Raw genomic sequence first — 15,248 nt, 5'->3', positions numbered from 1 at the left:
CCGTGTCCCCTGTGCCTCGCCAGTCCCAGCCCCAGCCCCAGCCCAGTACCTTTGGAGACGCAGCTCAGGACGCCTCCCGAGGGCTCGCACACCTGCCCCGGCTTGCAGCTGTGTTCCTGACACGTCACGCCTGTGCCTGAGTGGCACACGCACTGCTGCTGGCAGTTGTCAGTCAGTACCGTCTGCTCCGGCTGCAGGGACATAAGGCATGGCCATCAGGGACCCTGTGGACAGCATGGCCTTGGGACCCAATGCATACATTCACTTCCACTCATTCATTCAGCTCTGCAGTGTGGGAGAAAGAGTGTGGCGGGAATTCGGAGCGGGCCATCTGAAGTCCGTCTCTGCTGTCTCCAGACTATGATACTCTGGGCAAATTACTTAGCCTTGTTCTGCCTCAGTCTCCTCACCTGCAATCTGCAGATAACAACAGCACCTACCCGTGCAAGCCTGAGTTAGCAGCACATAGAAAGTATACGTCGGATGAAAAGAGGCTTCCGGCCAATCATCCCAGTAGGAGATGGAAGGAGGCTAGAGAACACGACTGGGGAAGACGTCAACTTTGGCAGCCCCAGGGATGCTCAGACACGTGGAGGTTCGTTCTATTGTTCTCTGAACTTTCGCAAGTTTGAACATCGTCATAATAAAAAGCTTACGTCCATAGGCAGTGCGTGTAAAACATACACACAGCAAGGGCACCCAGGAAGCACCATCCGCGTGTTTCCTGCTTACTGTGGACGAGTTACTGCTCTTATGCATGGGAGGAGAACAGAGAGGCCCCTGCCCTCGTAGAGCTCACAGCCCTGTGAGGGAGATGCACGTCGGACAAACTCTACTCAGCTGAAATGAGGACTAACACAGGGCTGGGTGTTTGCCCAGCGGGGTCTATGCGGCTGCCGGGGGCGCCTGCATCCCGTATCAGAGTTGCCTGCTTCAAGTCCCGGCTCCTCCGCTTCCAGTCTGGCTCCCTGCTAATGTGCACCCTGGGAGGCCACAGGTGCCGGCTCCAGTACTCAGGAGACCTGGATGGAGTTCTGGGCTCCTGGCTCTGGCGGCTGTTGTGGACATTTGGGAAGTGAACCAGTGGATGGATGAGAAAGAGAGAAAGAGAGAGAGAGAGAGGGAGAGAGACGGAGAGAGAGAGGAAGAGGGAGAGAGAGAGGAAGAGGGAGAGGGAGACAGAGAGGGAGAGGGGGAGGGGGAGGGGGATGGATGATTTCTCTCTGTTTCTCTTTCTGCCTTTCATATAAAATGAAAATAAATATATAAAAACATTTTTTAAAAAGGACCGACAGTGAGAGAGTGGACGAGGGACGCGGAGTTGGCCAGGTGGGATAAAGACCAAATCTCATCCTTGTGGTCCTAAGAGCCACCTTTGTCCACGCCTGAGCCCCAAAGCCCCAACTTGATGTGGGCAGCAAGGGTATCCCAGGGCCCACAGTCATATTTAGAAAGAGCTCCCCCACTGGCAAATGGATGGTCATCCAGAGGCCGGAAAATGGGGGTAGGAGAGATCCAGGTGGGGAAAAGGAGCTGGGCAAGCGAGAGGCGTGGGCAGGAGTGGACAGACTGGGGGAAGAGCGGTGGTGGGAGGGGGCTCAGGACGAGGTCCCAGGAGCGGCCCTCCAGGGAGGGGGGGTGTCCGCGATCCTACCTCGTAGTAGACACCGTTGTGGTAGCAGCCACACTGCTGGATGGGCACGCAGGCTTCACCGTTGTAGTAGAAGTCAGGGTCACACTGGCAGCCCTCAGCACAGCCATCCGGGCACTGCACGGAGCCGCTGAGAGCCGAGCAGCCCAGGGAGCAGGTGTCTGCGCACAGCTCGTAGTGGCTGTGAGGGGGGCACTCCATCGCTGCAAGGAGGGGGCACCCGTCAGAGCCCTGCAAGGGCAGCACGGCACGAGCCCCACCGTCTGGGTCTCAATGTCCCTGCCCCTGCCCTGCGGGGTCCCCCTCACTCACGACAGAACTTTTCATTCCTCCAGGGCTGAACCTGGCCTCCAGCTGCCTGGCAGGCGCTCACGTAGGCGTGGATGTGGCCGCACAAGATGCTCTCGTTCCCGCCGCCCAGGCAGAGGTCGAAGACACAGTCTTGCAAGGAGTTCTGAGGATCCAGCAGCTTGTGGCAGGAGGACAGCGGGCCCGTGGAGCTGGTGAGCAGCCCACAGAACTCCTCCTTCTTGTACTGCTCCTCCAGCTCGGGGGTGCACTTGCAATCTGCATCCGAGTCGCACTCAGGGGGCGGCAGGCAGGGCGAGCCCGGCACGGCCTCCTCCCAGGAGTTGCCGAAGTCGTTGGGGTTGGCCGCCTGTGAGCCGTTGCGCTTCTGGAAGTCGTCCTCGGCCTTGCCGTTGTAATCACCACAGAGGCCACACATCTGCTGGTAGTAGTTGCCCGGGACAGTGACCCGCACGTAGTACATGAGGTCGTAGACCACGCGCAGGCCGAAGTCGGTCTCGATCACCACGTCCGAGCCGTGCTGGTTGATGCGGATCTCGCCCTTGTCCAGCTCCACCGGCGGCTTGAGGTCCACGCCGTCCACCTGGGAGGCGGGAGGAGCAGGGTCTCAGAGGGTGGGTTCGGCCCAGCCACACCCGCTACAGCCCCTGCCCGACAGTGAGGGTCTGTGGTGCCTCACCTCCCTGAGTTGTGGTTTCTGTATTTGTGAAATGGGTATAATAATAGAGTCTTATAGGGGGTTGGATGCTGGTCTCCAAAATATATGTCTACTTAGAATCACAGACTGTGACTTTAGGGGCTCGTCTCATGGCACAGCATGTTAAGCCACTGCCTGTGATGCGCCGGCATCCCCTGTGAGCACTGGTTTGAGTCCCAGCTGTTCTGCTTCTGATCCAGCTTCCTGCTAAGTGCCTGGGAAAGCAACAGAGGATGGCCCAAGTACTTGGGCCCCTGTACCCAAGTGGGAGGATCCGGATGGAGTTCCAGGCTCCTGGCTTCAGCCTGGCCCAGCTCTGGCTGTTGTGGGTATTTGGGGGCATGACCCAGCGGATGGAAGATCTCTCTCTCTCTCTCTCTCTCTCTCTTTCTCTTTCTCTATCTCTGCAATTATTTCAAATAAATAAATATTGTTTTTTCAACAGCAGAATGTGACTTTGGAATAAGAATCTTCATGGACATAATTAGGGGAATGACCTGGAGAGGAGATTAGGGCGGGCCCTGTATCCAGTGACAAGCCGGAAGACACAGAGCAGAGGGCCGTGTGAACGTGAAGGAGCGGGGAGGCGTGGGGGGGGGGGGGCTGCCGTGCATCCAGGTGATCACCAGCCCTGACTGGAAGGCTTCATTTTAACGGGTGAGCGGCCACTGAAGGTTTTTGCTTTAAACACTGAAGGCTGGAAGGCCAAGCTACATTCCTGGGCAAATGACCTTCAGCCCCGAGAGCTGTGGACCCGTGGTTTCAGCCAATGGCTGCTGGCCACTGGCAAAGCTGTGCAAACCCACCCCGATTAACCCACTTGCTCCTCGTTCCGTGGGGGCAGATGTGGTGCACGCTGGAGTCTTTTGGAGTGTGAGGAATCAGGGGAGGAGGCAGGAGAAAGGCGGGTTCCTGGCTGTGTCTGTCCCCACAGAGCATAACCAACTGCTGGACTTCCCAAGCAGAGAACTGACTTCACCTGTGCCTCGCCTTGCTCCTCTGCATAGTGGGGATGATACTTCCTACTTCTCAGGGAAGCGGGGGTGGGGTGGGATGTAGTGAGATGTCAATTACAAGAAGCTTAGAGCAAACCACAGTCGGGGCGCTGCTCTAAGAGCTGGGCTGGGTTGGGGGCTGTATTAAGCTATGTCATGTGTGATGAAGTCATCTACTGATCCAGGACAGGACCAGAGCAGTGGCTGTGTGGGAGTGGGGTCTCTGAGAAAGTCCCCTCCCCTCCAGTGCAGCCGAAATGCCAGTTTCTTAGGCCAACAGCCGGACCTCCTCATCTACAAAAAGAGAGTTAATCGTGGTGCCTCCAGCTGCCACAGGGAAGACAGAGTGACCTGTGGGCTCGACGCAGGGTCCGGGCTCAGCCTGCAAAGTCTGTAGCTACTGTGGTTGTCGAGTCGGGGACAGGGTCACCCCCACACCCCATCTTCTGTCCTTGGACCCTGCCCACTCTCTGATCTTTCCCAACCTCTGATAGGGTGGGAGATGAAGGAGGGGGCTGGGACGGGTTAGGGGAGGGGTGGCGAGAGGATGGAGAAGGAGGGAGGAGGGGGTGGAAGAGGCCTTCAGACAGGACAGTGCAGCGTAGGCCGAGGGGCCGAAGGCGGAGAGGTGGAGGGGCACAGACAGGGGAGATCAGGCCGCACCCCCACTCCAGCACCGCCCCTCCCATGCAAGCCGTGGTTCTCACCGTGACCTTCTGCTGACTCTGCTCCAGACGTATGGTGTGGTTGCCCACGAGGACCGTGATTGCTTTGGTCACGCTGACCTGTCCGTTGCCCCAGGCCTCGTTCTCCTGCAGGACGGTGAACTGGGGCCGGCCGGGCGGGGTCCCGCAGGTCTGAGCCAGCACGTACACACAGGTGCCCATGAAGTCAAAGCGGCTGCCATCGAATGTGACGTAATGGGGGTCTCCGGATGCCTGACACGTGGCAGAGCCCACAACCACGCAGCCCAGGACGCCACCAGACAGCTGGCACTCCTCTTGCGGGCCGCAGGAGGAGTCCTCACAGGACACCAGGCCACCCTCCTGGCAGTGGCACAGGGAGTCGCACCCGGGGCCAGGGTGGAAGGTCTGGCCTGGCTGGTAGTAGGAGCCCTGGTATACACAGCCACAGGAGGCCAGGGGCACGCAGGACTCGCCGCTGAGCACAAAGCCTTCATCGCACACGCAGCTCTCGTAGCATTCTGAGCCACAGCCCCCGGACACCGGGAGGTCCCCGCAGCTCAGCGGGCAGCCGCGGGCACAGGACTCATAGTGGCTGTGCTCTGGACAGCTCCGTGCTGCAGAGAGAGAGGCCGTCAGTCAAACTTCCTGCTCCCAGCCTGACATGGCTGACCCTCAACATATACATGTGTGTAACATGTACTCACACACATACATGTGCATAACGTGAACACACACGCACACGCACACACACACACACTAGAAGCCCCTGGGTCCAGTGAGGCCTGGGGAACACACTTGACCATTGTGAATCTGATTATCTGATTGTGATCACTGCAGTTCTGTTCCAGTCTGACCACAGTTTGGGATCATCTGTGATGTCTTTTCTTTCTTTCTTTCTTTCTTTTTTTTTTTTTTTTTTTTTTTTTTTTTTTTTTGGACAGGCAGAGTCAGACAGTGAGAGAGAAAGACAGAGAGAAAGGTCCTCCATTTTCTGTTGGTTCACCCCGCCAAGTGGCCGTCACGGCCAGTGCATTGCGGCCAGCATGCTGCGCAGATCCGAAGCCAGGAGCCAGGTGCCCCCTCCCGGTCTCCCATGCAGGTGCAGGGCCCAAGGACCTGGGCCATCCTCCACTGCACTCCCGGGCCACAGCAGAGAGCTGGACTGGAAGAGGAGCAGCCAGGACAGAATCCAGCACCCCAACCGGGACTAGAACCTGGGGTGTCGGTGCCGCAGGCGGAGGATTAGCCCAGTGAGCCGCGGCGCCAGCCTGTGATGTCTTTAACAGTCCTGTTTAACTTGGCTGTAGGTTGGTGATAAGTTACAAATTTTATTTATTTATTTATTTATTTGTGTATTTTTAAAAGACATTTATTTATTTGAAAGGGAGACTAGGAGAGAGAGAGAGAGAGAGAGAGAGAGAGAGAGACAGTACTTCCACCTGCTGGTTCACTCCCCAGATGGCTGTAATGGCCAGAGCTGGGCCAGGCCAAAGCTGGATGCCAGGAGCTTCTTCCAGGCCTCCCACCTAGGTGCAAGGGCCCAAGCACATGCGCCATCTTCTACTGCTTTCCCAGGCCATGTCACAAAGCTGGACTGGAAGTAGAGCAGCCAGAACTTGAACCAGCACCCACATGGGACACTGGCATTGCAGACGGCAGCTTCACCCGTTACACCTCAATGCCAGCCCCACAGCACGGTTCTAGATCCAACAGCCAGTTCAGAGCAGAACCAAAGAGCAGAGGGGAAGTGGGAAATGCTGCTGCCAGTATGCTGGCCGGCTCCTGTCATGTGATGTCCCATGCTACTTTCAGCCCTCACCAGATGCAGCCCCTACACCTTGCACCTCAAGAACAGCGGCCCCACATAACCCTCCTCTCTTTATAAAGATGCCTACCCCAGGTGTTTCACTATAGCGACGAAAATCTGGCTGATGCAAGGGGGTAGACAGTGGTAGCTAATGAGCCAGCAGGTAGAGGGCAAATAGGTTGTGGAGCATGGGCTGGGGGGGTATTGACAATCACTGTAAAATTCTTTCAACTTTTCTTTACATCTAAAAAACTTCATAATGATATAAGGGCATTTCAGAAGGGTCGTGGAAGGTGGAATTAAAAGAAAAGCTTATTTGAGTGCAGTTTTTATTTTCATAATACATATTTCCCATGAACTTTTTTTGCAGTCCCACATGTGTTGGGGGGAAAGGAAGGAAGTTTTTACAGAATAAAAATGACTTAAAAGGGGCCAGCACAGTGGCACACTAGGTTAATCCTCCACCTGCAGCACCGGCATCCCATATGGGCGCCGGGTTCTAGTCCCGGTTGCTCCTCTTCTAGTCCAGCTCTCTGCTGTGGCCCGGGAAGGCAGTGGAAGATGGCCCAAGTCCTTAAGCCCCTGCACCCATGTGGGAGACCCGGAAGAAGCTCCTGGATCCTAGCTTTGGATCGGCGCAGCTCTGGCCATTGTGGCCATCTGATGAGTGAACCAGCAGATGGAAGACCTCTCTCTCTGCCTCTACCTCTCTGTAACTCTGCCTTTCAAATAAATGAAGTTTCTTTAAAAAAAAAAAAAAAGCCCCTTTCTGTCACTGAATAGCAAGCACTTGCTGAAGTATTTATAGAAAAGCTCATATGTCTAGAATTTGCTTTAGAATATTTCAGAAAAAATGAAGAGTGACAGGAGGCAGAAGATAGTTCTAATGACCACAGAAGCTCAGGCTGGGGGGCGTAGGGTCAGGCCCTGCCCTGCTCCTTCTAGAACTTCTGAAGGTGCAAGGGCCAAGAGCTGTTAAAGGAAATAAGAGAGTGTCCATTTGCACAGGCATCACCGAGTGTGGCAATTCACAGGACACAGGACACACTTGCTGGGCTCAAGTCTCTGTGCTATGCTGGGTGACCTCAGGCAAGTTACTCACCATCTCTGGGCACTTCTTCATCTTATACAATGGAAACAGGACAGAGTCAGCCCCACAGGGTGACAGTGAGGAGTCAAAGACGACATGAAGCCCCCAGAACAGAGCCTGGTTACACCAGCGCCAGCTAGCGCCATGCGGGCCCTTCCTTAAATGGCGGCCTGAGATGTGCCGGCACAGGGGGCATCCCCGCTTCTCAGCATCCCAGTGTCCTTTCCCAAGCACGTGCTCCCACTTGACAGGGGAGAACAGTGCAGCCTCCTCTCCTCCCAAATCTCACCCCGGAGTGCCGCCCTGGGGTGAGAGAACTCGCAGGGACAGAAAGGGACATGGTTGCAAACGTCACTAAGGTTGTGAGGACAAAGGGTGATGCATCATTATGGGCAAAAAATTCCTTCCAGTTCTCTGCTCCCAAAAAGATGGAATAAGGGCCTGATAGAATCGGCCGCTCAAAAATCACATGCACACCAAAAACACCCATGGATTTTCTAGTGTCCTGTGCTCCTTCCCTGTGACTCAGAAGCGATTCAACTAGTGGACAGAGGTCTCGCCAGGATTCCGGCCACCCCCACCCGCTTAAAATCCTGTTCCTGCGAAAGTGCGCCCTGGGACAGCCTGGATGGGGGCCCCGGCCTCATTTTAACAATGTGTGTGAAACACTGGTGAAGCAGAGTCCCATTCGTCTCATGGAAAGATATCTTTGGGGCCAGCAGGTGGCGCAGTGGGTTAAGCCACCTCCTTTGACACTGGCATCCCATATGGGCACCGGTTTGAGTCCCCGTCACTCCACTTCAGATCCCACTCCCTGATAATGTGCCTGGAAAACAGCGGAGGATGACCCAAGTGCTTGGGTCTCTGCTACCCACACGGGAGACCTCAAAGAAGCTCCTGGCTCCTGGCTCCTGGCTCCTAGCTCCTGGCTTTGGCCTGGTGCAGCTCTGGCTGTTGTAGCCATTTGAGGAGTGGATCAGCAGAAGGAAGATCTCTCTGTCTCTCCTTCTCTCTCTGTAACTCTCTTTCAAATAAATAAATCATTTTTAAAAAAGAAAGATCTCTTTTAGGTTAGGCACTTGGTCCCATGATGAAGCTCCTGTTTTGGACGCCTGCACCCCGCATGGGAGTGCCCGGGTTCAAATCCTAGCTTTGCACCTTAGGAGGCAGTGGTGATGGCTAAAGCGGTTGGGTTCCTACCACATATGTGGGAGACCTGGACCGGGTTCCAGGCTTCTAGCTTTTAGCCTGTCCCAGCCCTGGCTTTTGCAGGCATTTGAGGAGTAAATCAGTGGAGATCTCTCTCTCTCTCTCTCCCTCCCTCCCTCCCTCCCTCAAATAAAGAATAAGCAAATGGTAAAAAATCACTTAAAAATTCTTTTAGAACAAATAATCATTGTTTAGGAAGACAGAGGCTTTCACTGCTGGGCCAGCACTGTGGTGCAGGGTGTTAAGCCACCATCTGCGACACCGGACCCCATATTGGAGCGCCAGTGCAAATCCTGGCTGTCCCATTGCGGATCCAGCTCCCTGCTGGGTGCCTGGGAAAGAGCAGAGCATGGCCCAAGTGTTTGGGCCTCTGCTACTCACATGGGAGATCTGGATGGAGTTTCTGGTTCCTGGCTTTGGCCTAGACGAGACCTGACTGTTGCAGCTGTTTGGGGAGTGAACCAGTGTCTCTTTCTCTCTCTCTCTGTACTCTTTCTAATAAATCTTTTAAAAAAGGACTGTCATACCCCTACTGCCTGGGATGTGGCACAGGGCCAACAAATACATTATGACAGGCACATGTTCTGTGAGGTGCATTATTGAGCAGTTTAGTTGTGTGAACACCATGAAGTGCCCTAACACAAACTAACACAGTGAAGGCCCCGCCAGTCTCACAGAAACACTATCGTATATGCAGCCCACTGCTGACTGAGACACCATTATATGGTACACGAGTGCATTTGATCAGTGAACGGACGGGTGGATGGACGGTTGAAGGCATCCACCCATTTCTCATGGAATCTGCAGGGGGCAGTGGTGGGCTCTACTGTGTACTGTGTCTCTGTTGAATACATTGAAGAGAGTTACATCAGTAACAGTTGCCTGCTAAGATGTCAACATTATATTAATAATGGTAGCAATTTTCTGGTGGATATATGCAGGTTCATCATCCTGGTCTACTTTTGGGTATGTTGGAATTTTTCCATAATAAAATGTATTTTAAAAGTAAAAAGTTACTATTTGTTGGGAATTATATCTTTTGTGATTATTTACACCAAAGAAGAAAGCTAATGATGTATGTTTCCATTTATATGAAGTTCAACAATTTTAGAAGTCAAAATATTGGTTACCTCTTGGGATGGGGGTCTTGGTATGCTCATTTGAAATTTTTGTACATTTATTTATTTTCATTTTTATTTGAGAGACAGTGAGACAAAGAGACAGAGACATCTTCCATCTGCTGGCTCACTCTCCAAATCCTGAAACAGCCAGGGATGGACCAGGTCAAAACCAGGAACCAGGAACTCCATCAGGGTTTCTCATGTGGTTGGCAGCGACCTAAGCACTTGAGCTGTCACTGCTGCCTCCCAGGGTGCACATTAGCAGGAAGGTGTGTCGGAAGCAGAGTCAGGACTTGAACCCAGGCACTATGATATGGGATACAGGAATCCCAAGTGACATCTTAACCACTGTGCCAAACGCCCGCCCCTGTTCTTTCTCTGAACGTGGGCTGTCTACTCAGATACGCTCTCTTACTGAAAAACTGATCAAGTGGTTCCCTTACCCAGGTCTTTTTGAATATGTACATTGTATCCCAAGATTTTTAAAAATCAGGTGAGGGTGAGGCCTGAACTGTGGCATAGTAGGCTAATCCTCTGCCAGAGGCACCGGCATCCCATATGGGCACCGATTCTGGTCCTGGCTGCTCCTCTTCCAATCTAGCTCTCTGCTATGCCTGGGAAAGCAGTGGAAGATGGCCCAAGTGTTTGGACCCCTGCGCCTGTGTGGGAGACACAGAAAAGGATCCTGGCTCCTGGCTTCGGATGGGCTCAGCTCCAGCTGTTGTGGCCGTTTGGGGAGTGAACCAATGGATGGAAGACCTCTCTCTCTGTCTCTCCTTCTCATAGTCTGTAACTCTACCTCTCAAATAAACTTTTAAAAAAATCAGGTGAGGGGAAGCGTGGTTTTCCAAATGCACAGGTGAGCAAAAACGTTTGCAGGTCATCCCTGCACCCGCATCCACAGCCAGGCTCTCAGACGCGCTGCCCAAGGGGCCTGGCAGGTGGGGTGAGTGGAGCAGGCCAGCTGGGGACCAGGAGGACCTGGATGGGGGCCGTGCCTCTTCTAAGGCAGCACCGCTGATGCCCTCTGAGTGACAGCTGCCACGTGGGCTTCAGACGTGCGGCCGCTGGATGTCACCTGTCATTTCACAAACATTGGCGGCCACGCCTACCATCTGTGACTTGCTGGTTGTGGTGACCCTGCAGCCCTGCCTTGCTGAACCTCACTTTCCTCATCTCCTAAGTGAGTAGAACCACAGCCCCTGCATCACAGCGCTGTTCTAAAGATTCAGTGAATGAATGATATTGACATGCTCACGCATACATACATCCTCGCCACTCTGGTACTCACGGCAAAGCTCCTCGCTCCTCCAGGGCTCCACGGTGGCCCCGGCAGCCTGGCATTCAGCAGCGTATGTAGCCAAAGCATCACACAGTAGCTCAGACTGGCCAGGCAGCAGGCAGAGGTCATACACACAGTCGCGCAAGGCACCCTGGGGGTCCAGCTTCTTGTGACAGTCCCGGAAGGGTCCTTCAGGGTCAGCAAGGATCCCACACTCCTTCTTGCTCTGCAGCTGCTGGGTCACCTGCGAGTCCAGCGTGGGACAGTCCCCGGCGTCACTCGCCCCACAGCCAGGTCTCGTCCCCTCCTGCCAGCTGTTCCCGAAGTCCAGAGCATTGGCAGCCTGGTTCCCATCGCGCAGAGCCAGGTCATCGCTGGGGTCCCCGTTGAAGTTCCCACAGAGTCCACACAGGGCCTTCGCGTAGCTGCTGGGCACCTTGACGGTCACCAGGGCGTCCCAGTCGTAGGTGACAGTCAGGCCAAAGTCCGTGCGCACGACAGCATTGTTGCCCTGGCGGAACAGCTGCACCCGCCCATCGGCTGCTTGGAAGGGCAGGTTCTTCAGGACGCCATCCACCTGGGGGGAGAGGCAGGAGGGTGCAGAGGCCAGGCATTCCTGGCCCCATGGCTCACCCCCCTCCCACTTGGCTCCAGCTTCCCTGGCCTCCTTGCTACTCTCTGGAAGGTAACATGCTCAGTTCTGCCTCAGGGCCTTGGCACCTGCTGTTTCCTTCTGCCTGGAACGCCGTCCACTGACCTGGTTCTTCAGGCATCAGCTTAAATGCAAACCTCTGACTCAGGGCCCTCAAAGCCTGCCTGCTCTGTCTCCCTGCCACCCCCTGAGCTTCCCTCCTCCCACTCTGCCCCTCCCTCTGCTCCAGCCCTGTGGGCTTGCTCAGGAGCCCTCAGCTGCCCCAGCTCAGCCTGGCCTCAGGATCATCACACTTACCCCCTCCTCCCCGCCTTTGGGATTTGCCTTCAATCCAGGCCCCTTCCCTATAAAGTCCTGATTGACCCCTGCCCTGTCCACTCCTGTGTCCACACCACTCACTCAGCCCCAGCCGCTCTGGCCTCTTGTTGTGTCTCTGGGCACATCAAATGCATTCCCATCCCCAACCTCAGGACCTCTGCACTTGCTATGCCCTCATCGCTCTTCCCGGGACCACTTCCATCCACCTCACCTGTTAGGTTCAGCTTTGATCCAAACCCTTTACAATGGCCTGAAAGAACCCCAGTTTAACCCCCCAGTATGGCCCACCCCCAACTCCTGCCACTCCAGGCAGGCGGGCATCTTGAGCACACGAAGCCCCACCCAACTCTACCAAAGCCCCACCCAGCCTCACTGAAGCCCTGCCCAGCCTCACTGAACTCCGCCCAGCCTCACTGAACTCCGCCCAGCCTCACTGAATCCCCGCCCAGTCTCGCCGAACTCCGCCCATCCTCACTGAAGCCCCGCCCAGTCTCACTGAAGACCAGCTACTTCACAGGGTTGTGGTACAGATTAAACAGGTTGATGCATATGGATACAGCACATTAAATTAACCCAGTATGTGTTGGTTGGTATTCTCCAAGCCTCAGCCCAAGTGTCATCTCAGAGCAGTGACTAGAAATACAGTCAAAATTCTGTCCCGTTTCTCTAGAGTGTTCTCTGGGGGCAGCATTTCCTTTATTCCGAGGTTGTCGTGAGGGTGATGAGTTAAGATGTATGAAGGGTTTAGAGTGGTGTTGGACACATCATCCACCCCTCTCCCCAGGCTACAGGCCACTGCTCAGTACCAAATACCAGCCACAACAGTCCCACGTCTCCATGTCTACCTTCTAACACAAAGCCAGTAGCCCTTGGCTCCCACTGGGCAGTAGTCCCTCTAGGATCCTCTGGACAGAAACCCGGGACCATTGGGGCCCCTGGGAGGCCTTCCCCACCAGCATCCCTGGAGACATCGGGTAAGGACCTCTGTGATCCACTCCCCTCCAGCTCCCGGCATCTCACCTGTCACCCGACATGTCAACCTGCACCCTGAAAAACCAGCATCCTACAGAAAACGCACGGGTCTACAGTTCCGAGTGTGCATAACAACAACAACAATAAGCAGTAGCCAACATTTGCTGAGCTCCTGCCAGGCCCCCAGGCTTCTTTCAAAGACCACTCAACGACCAACTCCCCAAGTCCCCACAACCAGCCCGGGAACTGCCCCCACTCATGCTTCTCAACAGGGGACAAAACTCAGGCAGTGAAAGACTAAGGCACACAGGCCAGGAGGAGCAGGCCCCAACTCCCATCCCGGGGGTCTCCCTCCCCTCTGCCCAGCTCTGGGCCCATGTCACTCACCAGCACTTGCCCAGGGTACTTCCGGTTCACGGCCACTTCCACCCCATAGACCTTCAGCTGTACGGCACTTGTGTAGCTCACGGTCTGGCTGCCCCGGTGCTCATTCTCCACCAGCACGCTGAAGCTGGGCAGTGCTGTGTTCTGGCCACAGGAGCCCGCCAGCAGGTAGGTGCAGGTGCCCATGAAGTCGAAGCGCCGGCCATCAAAGCTCACATAGTGCGGGTCCCCAGAGGCCTGGCAGCTACCAAAGCTTTCAGGGTAGCATCCCAGGAGGTTGTTCTCCACGCGGCAGCGCTCGCCTTCCGGGCAGCCCTGCGTGTCTTGGCAGCTCACCTGGTGGGTGGTGCCATCGCAGGTGCAGCTCTGTTTGCACAGGGTGTCAGCCCATACCTGCTGGCCAGGTGCCAGTAGGAGGCCCTCGAAGGTGCACCCGCACGATGACTCAGGGATGCAGGCGCCGCCGCTGGCCACGAAACCCGAAAGGCACACGCAGCCCTCCACGCACGGGCGCTCAGAGCAGTTAGACGGTGCTGCGACGGAGTTGCAGGTGGCGGGGCAGGCGGGGCCACAGAGCTCATAGCTGCTGTTGGCGGGGCAGGACAAGGCTGCAGGGGAGACATGAGGGTGGGTCAGGCCAAGTGTCCAGGCTCCCCCAGCAACCCCCCTCTGCTGGCTGCAAACTCAGCACTATCCTCTCAGTCAATGACAACGGCCCAGGCCCGAACCCCCAGCTCTGCCTTGAGCAGCTCCCTTCCCACTCCACTGCCATCCACTGGACAACCAACCTGCCAGTGTGTCCTGGGAACTCCATATTCAAAACCTATCCAGCATGTTGCCTGCTGCCTGGACTCCCACCTGCCTGCCCTGAGCAGCCAGGGACACCTGAATCAGATCAGGTTTGTCCCCTCTTAGGGCCCTCCTGAGGTTCCATCAGTCACCCCAAGGCCCTGCACCATCTGTTCCACCACTCCCTTGCTCTCATCTCCTCTCCCTTGCTCTCATCTCCTCTCCCTTGCTCTCATCTCCTCTCCCTTGCTCTCATCTCCTCTCCCTCTCTCTCTGCCCCAGTCACAGTGGCCTCCGTCCTCAGGACCTTTGCACTGGCTGTTCCCTCTGCCTGGTGTACCCTTCCCTCAGCACGGCATCCACAGAGCATGCCAACTGGAGCCCAGACAGCCTGGGTTCAGATCTCAGCTCTGCTCCTTCTTAGCTGTGTGACGGTGAGCAAATGACTCCCATCTCCCCTTGTCTGGTTTCCCTGTTGGTAAATAGGATGCTATAGCACCGGCCTCACAGAGCTGTTGTGAGGATTAAATGGGTTATTGATGTGGAAGTGCTCCACAAACATCACTGCTGCCTGCCTTGCCTGCCCCCCGCCCCATCTCAGCTCCAATGCCACCTGCTCACAAAGGCCATCCCTGCTCTAGGAGTCTCGCAGCCACTTCCACCGTGCAAACTTTCCTCCTATTGCTCTCTGAAGCTATTTCACACTTTACCTGCGTGCTGTCTGTCTCCCCCTTCTCTCCCTGGCACGTAAGTTTTGTGGCAGTGGGGACCTGGTCTGCCTCAGTCACTGCTGAGTCTTCAGCACCATGGACAGGGGCCCGGCACCCAGCAGGTGCTCAGAAATGAGGCAGATGTGGAAATGAAAGGGGGAAGGGAGATGGACGAACCCACTGGTGATGCAGGGCCAGGCAGGGGGCCCAAGGAAGGCTCATTTACTGAATGAGTGAGTGACTGAAGTGCATGACACCTGGCCAAAAGGCTTGGACCTGATCCAGGGAGGAGAAGCGAGTCACACAAGGGTGGTGAGTGGGAAGAGGCTGCACAATTCTCTGTTGGGATCCTGCAGATCTCCTCTCCTGCCAAGCCTCTACGTGCTGTCCCCCAGGAACCCAGTTTCTCCTCCTTTTTTCCTACTTCTTCCTGTGGCTTTGAACTTGGGCACCCCTTTTTTTAGGAAACACTTCCTGACACCCCTCATCTAGATCAAGAACTGTGTGTCTCCTGCAATGCCATTGAACTTCCCCAACCCAGCCTCAACCTCTCTGCCACCCCCAGCCTGACGGCTC

The 15,248-nt window shown here is 55.4% G+C and overlaps 1 protein-coding gene across 2 annotated transcripts in view; it reads right to left on the bottom strand.

The window, feature by feature from the left end:
- The window catches only part of FCGBP (Fc gamma binding protein), a 36,456-nt gene that overhangs the window by 11,186 nt on the left and 10,022 nt on the right, over positions 1 to 15,248 (bottom strand). For both annotated transcript variants that reach the window (XM_051836383.3, XM_070062216.2), the window contains 6 exons: positions 13,177 to 13,781; positions 10,857 to 11,424; positions 4,360 to 4,952; positions 1,964 to 2,543; positions 1,655 to 1,854; positions 50 to 191 (listed from right to left, as the gene is read on the bottom strand). In XM_051836383.3, coding sequence (XP_051692343.3) covers positions 50 to 191; positions 1,655 to 1,854; positions 1,964 to 2,543; positions 4,360 to 4,952; positions 10,857 to 11,424; positions 13,177 to 13,781 — 2,688 coding nt within the window. The remainder of the gene's footprint in view (positions 1 to 49; positions 192 to 1,654; positions 1,855 to 1,963; positions 2,544 to 4,359; positions 4,953 to 10,856; positions 11,425 to 13,176; positions 13,782 to 15,248) is intronic.

Source organism: Oryctolagus cuniculus, chromosome 18 (genome assembly GCF_051225735.1).
Source record: "Oryctolagus cuniculus isolate XC-2025 breed Fujian yellow rabbit chromosome 18, ASM5122573v1, whole genome shotgun sequence".
In the NCBI taxonomy this organism is placed as follows: Eukaryota; Metazoa; Chordata; class Mammalia; order Lagomorpha; family Leporidae; genus Oryctolagus; species Oryctolagus cuniculus.
The sequence above is the reverse complement of the archived record's forward strand: the minus strand, read 5'-3'. Positions and strand labels throughout refer to the sequence as shown.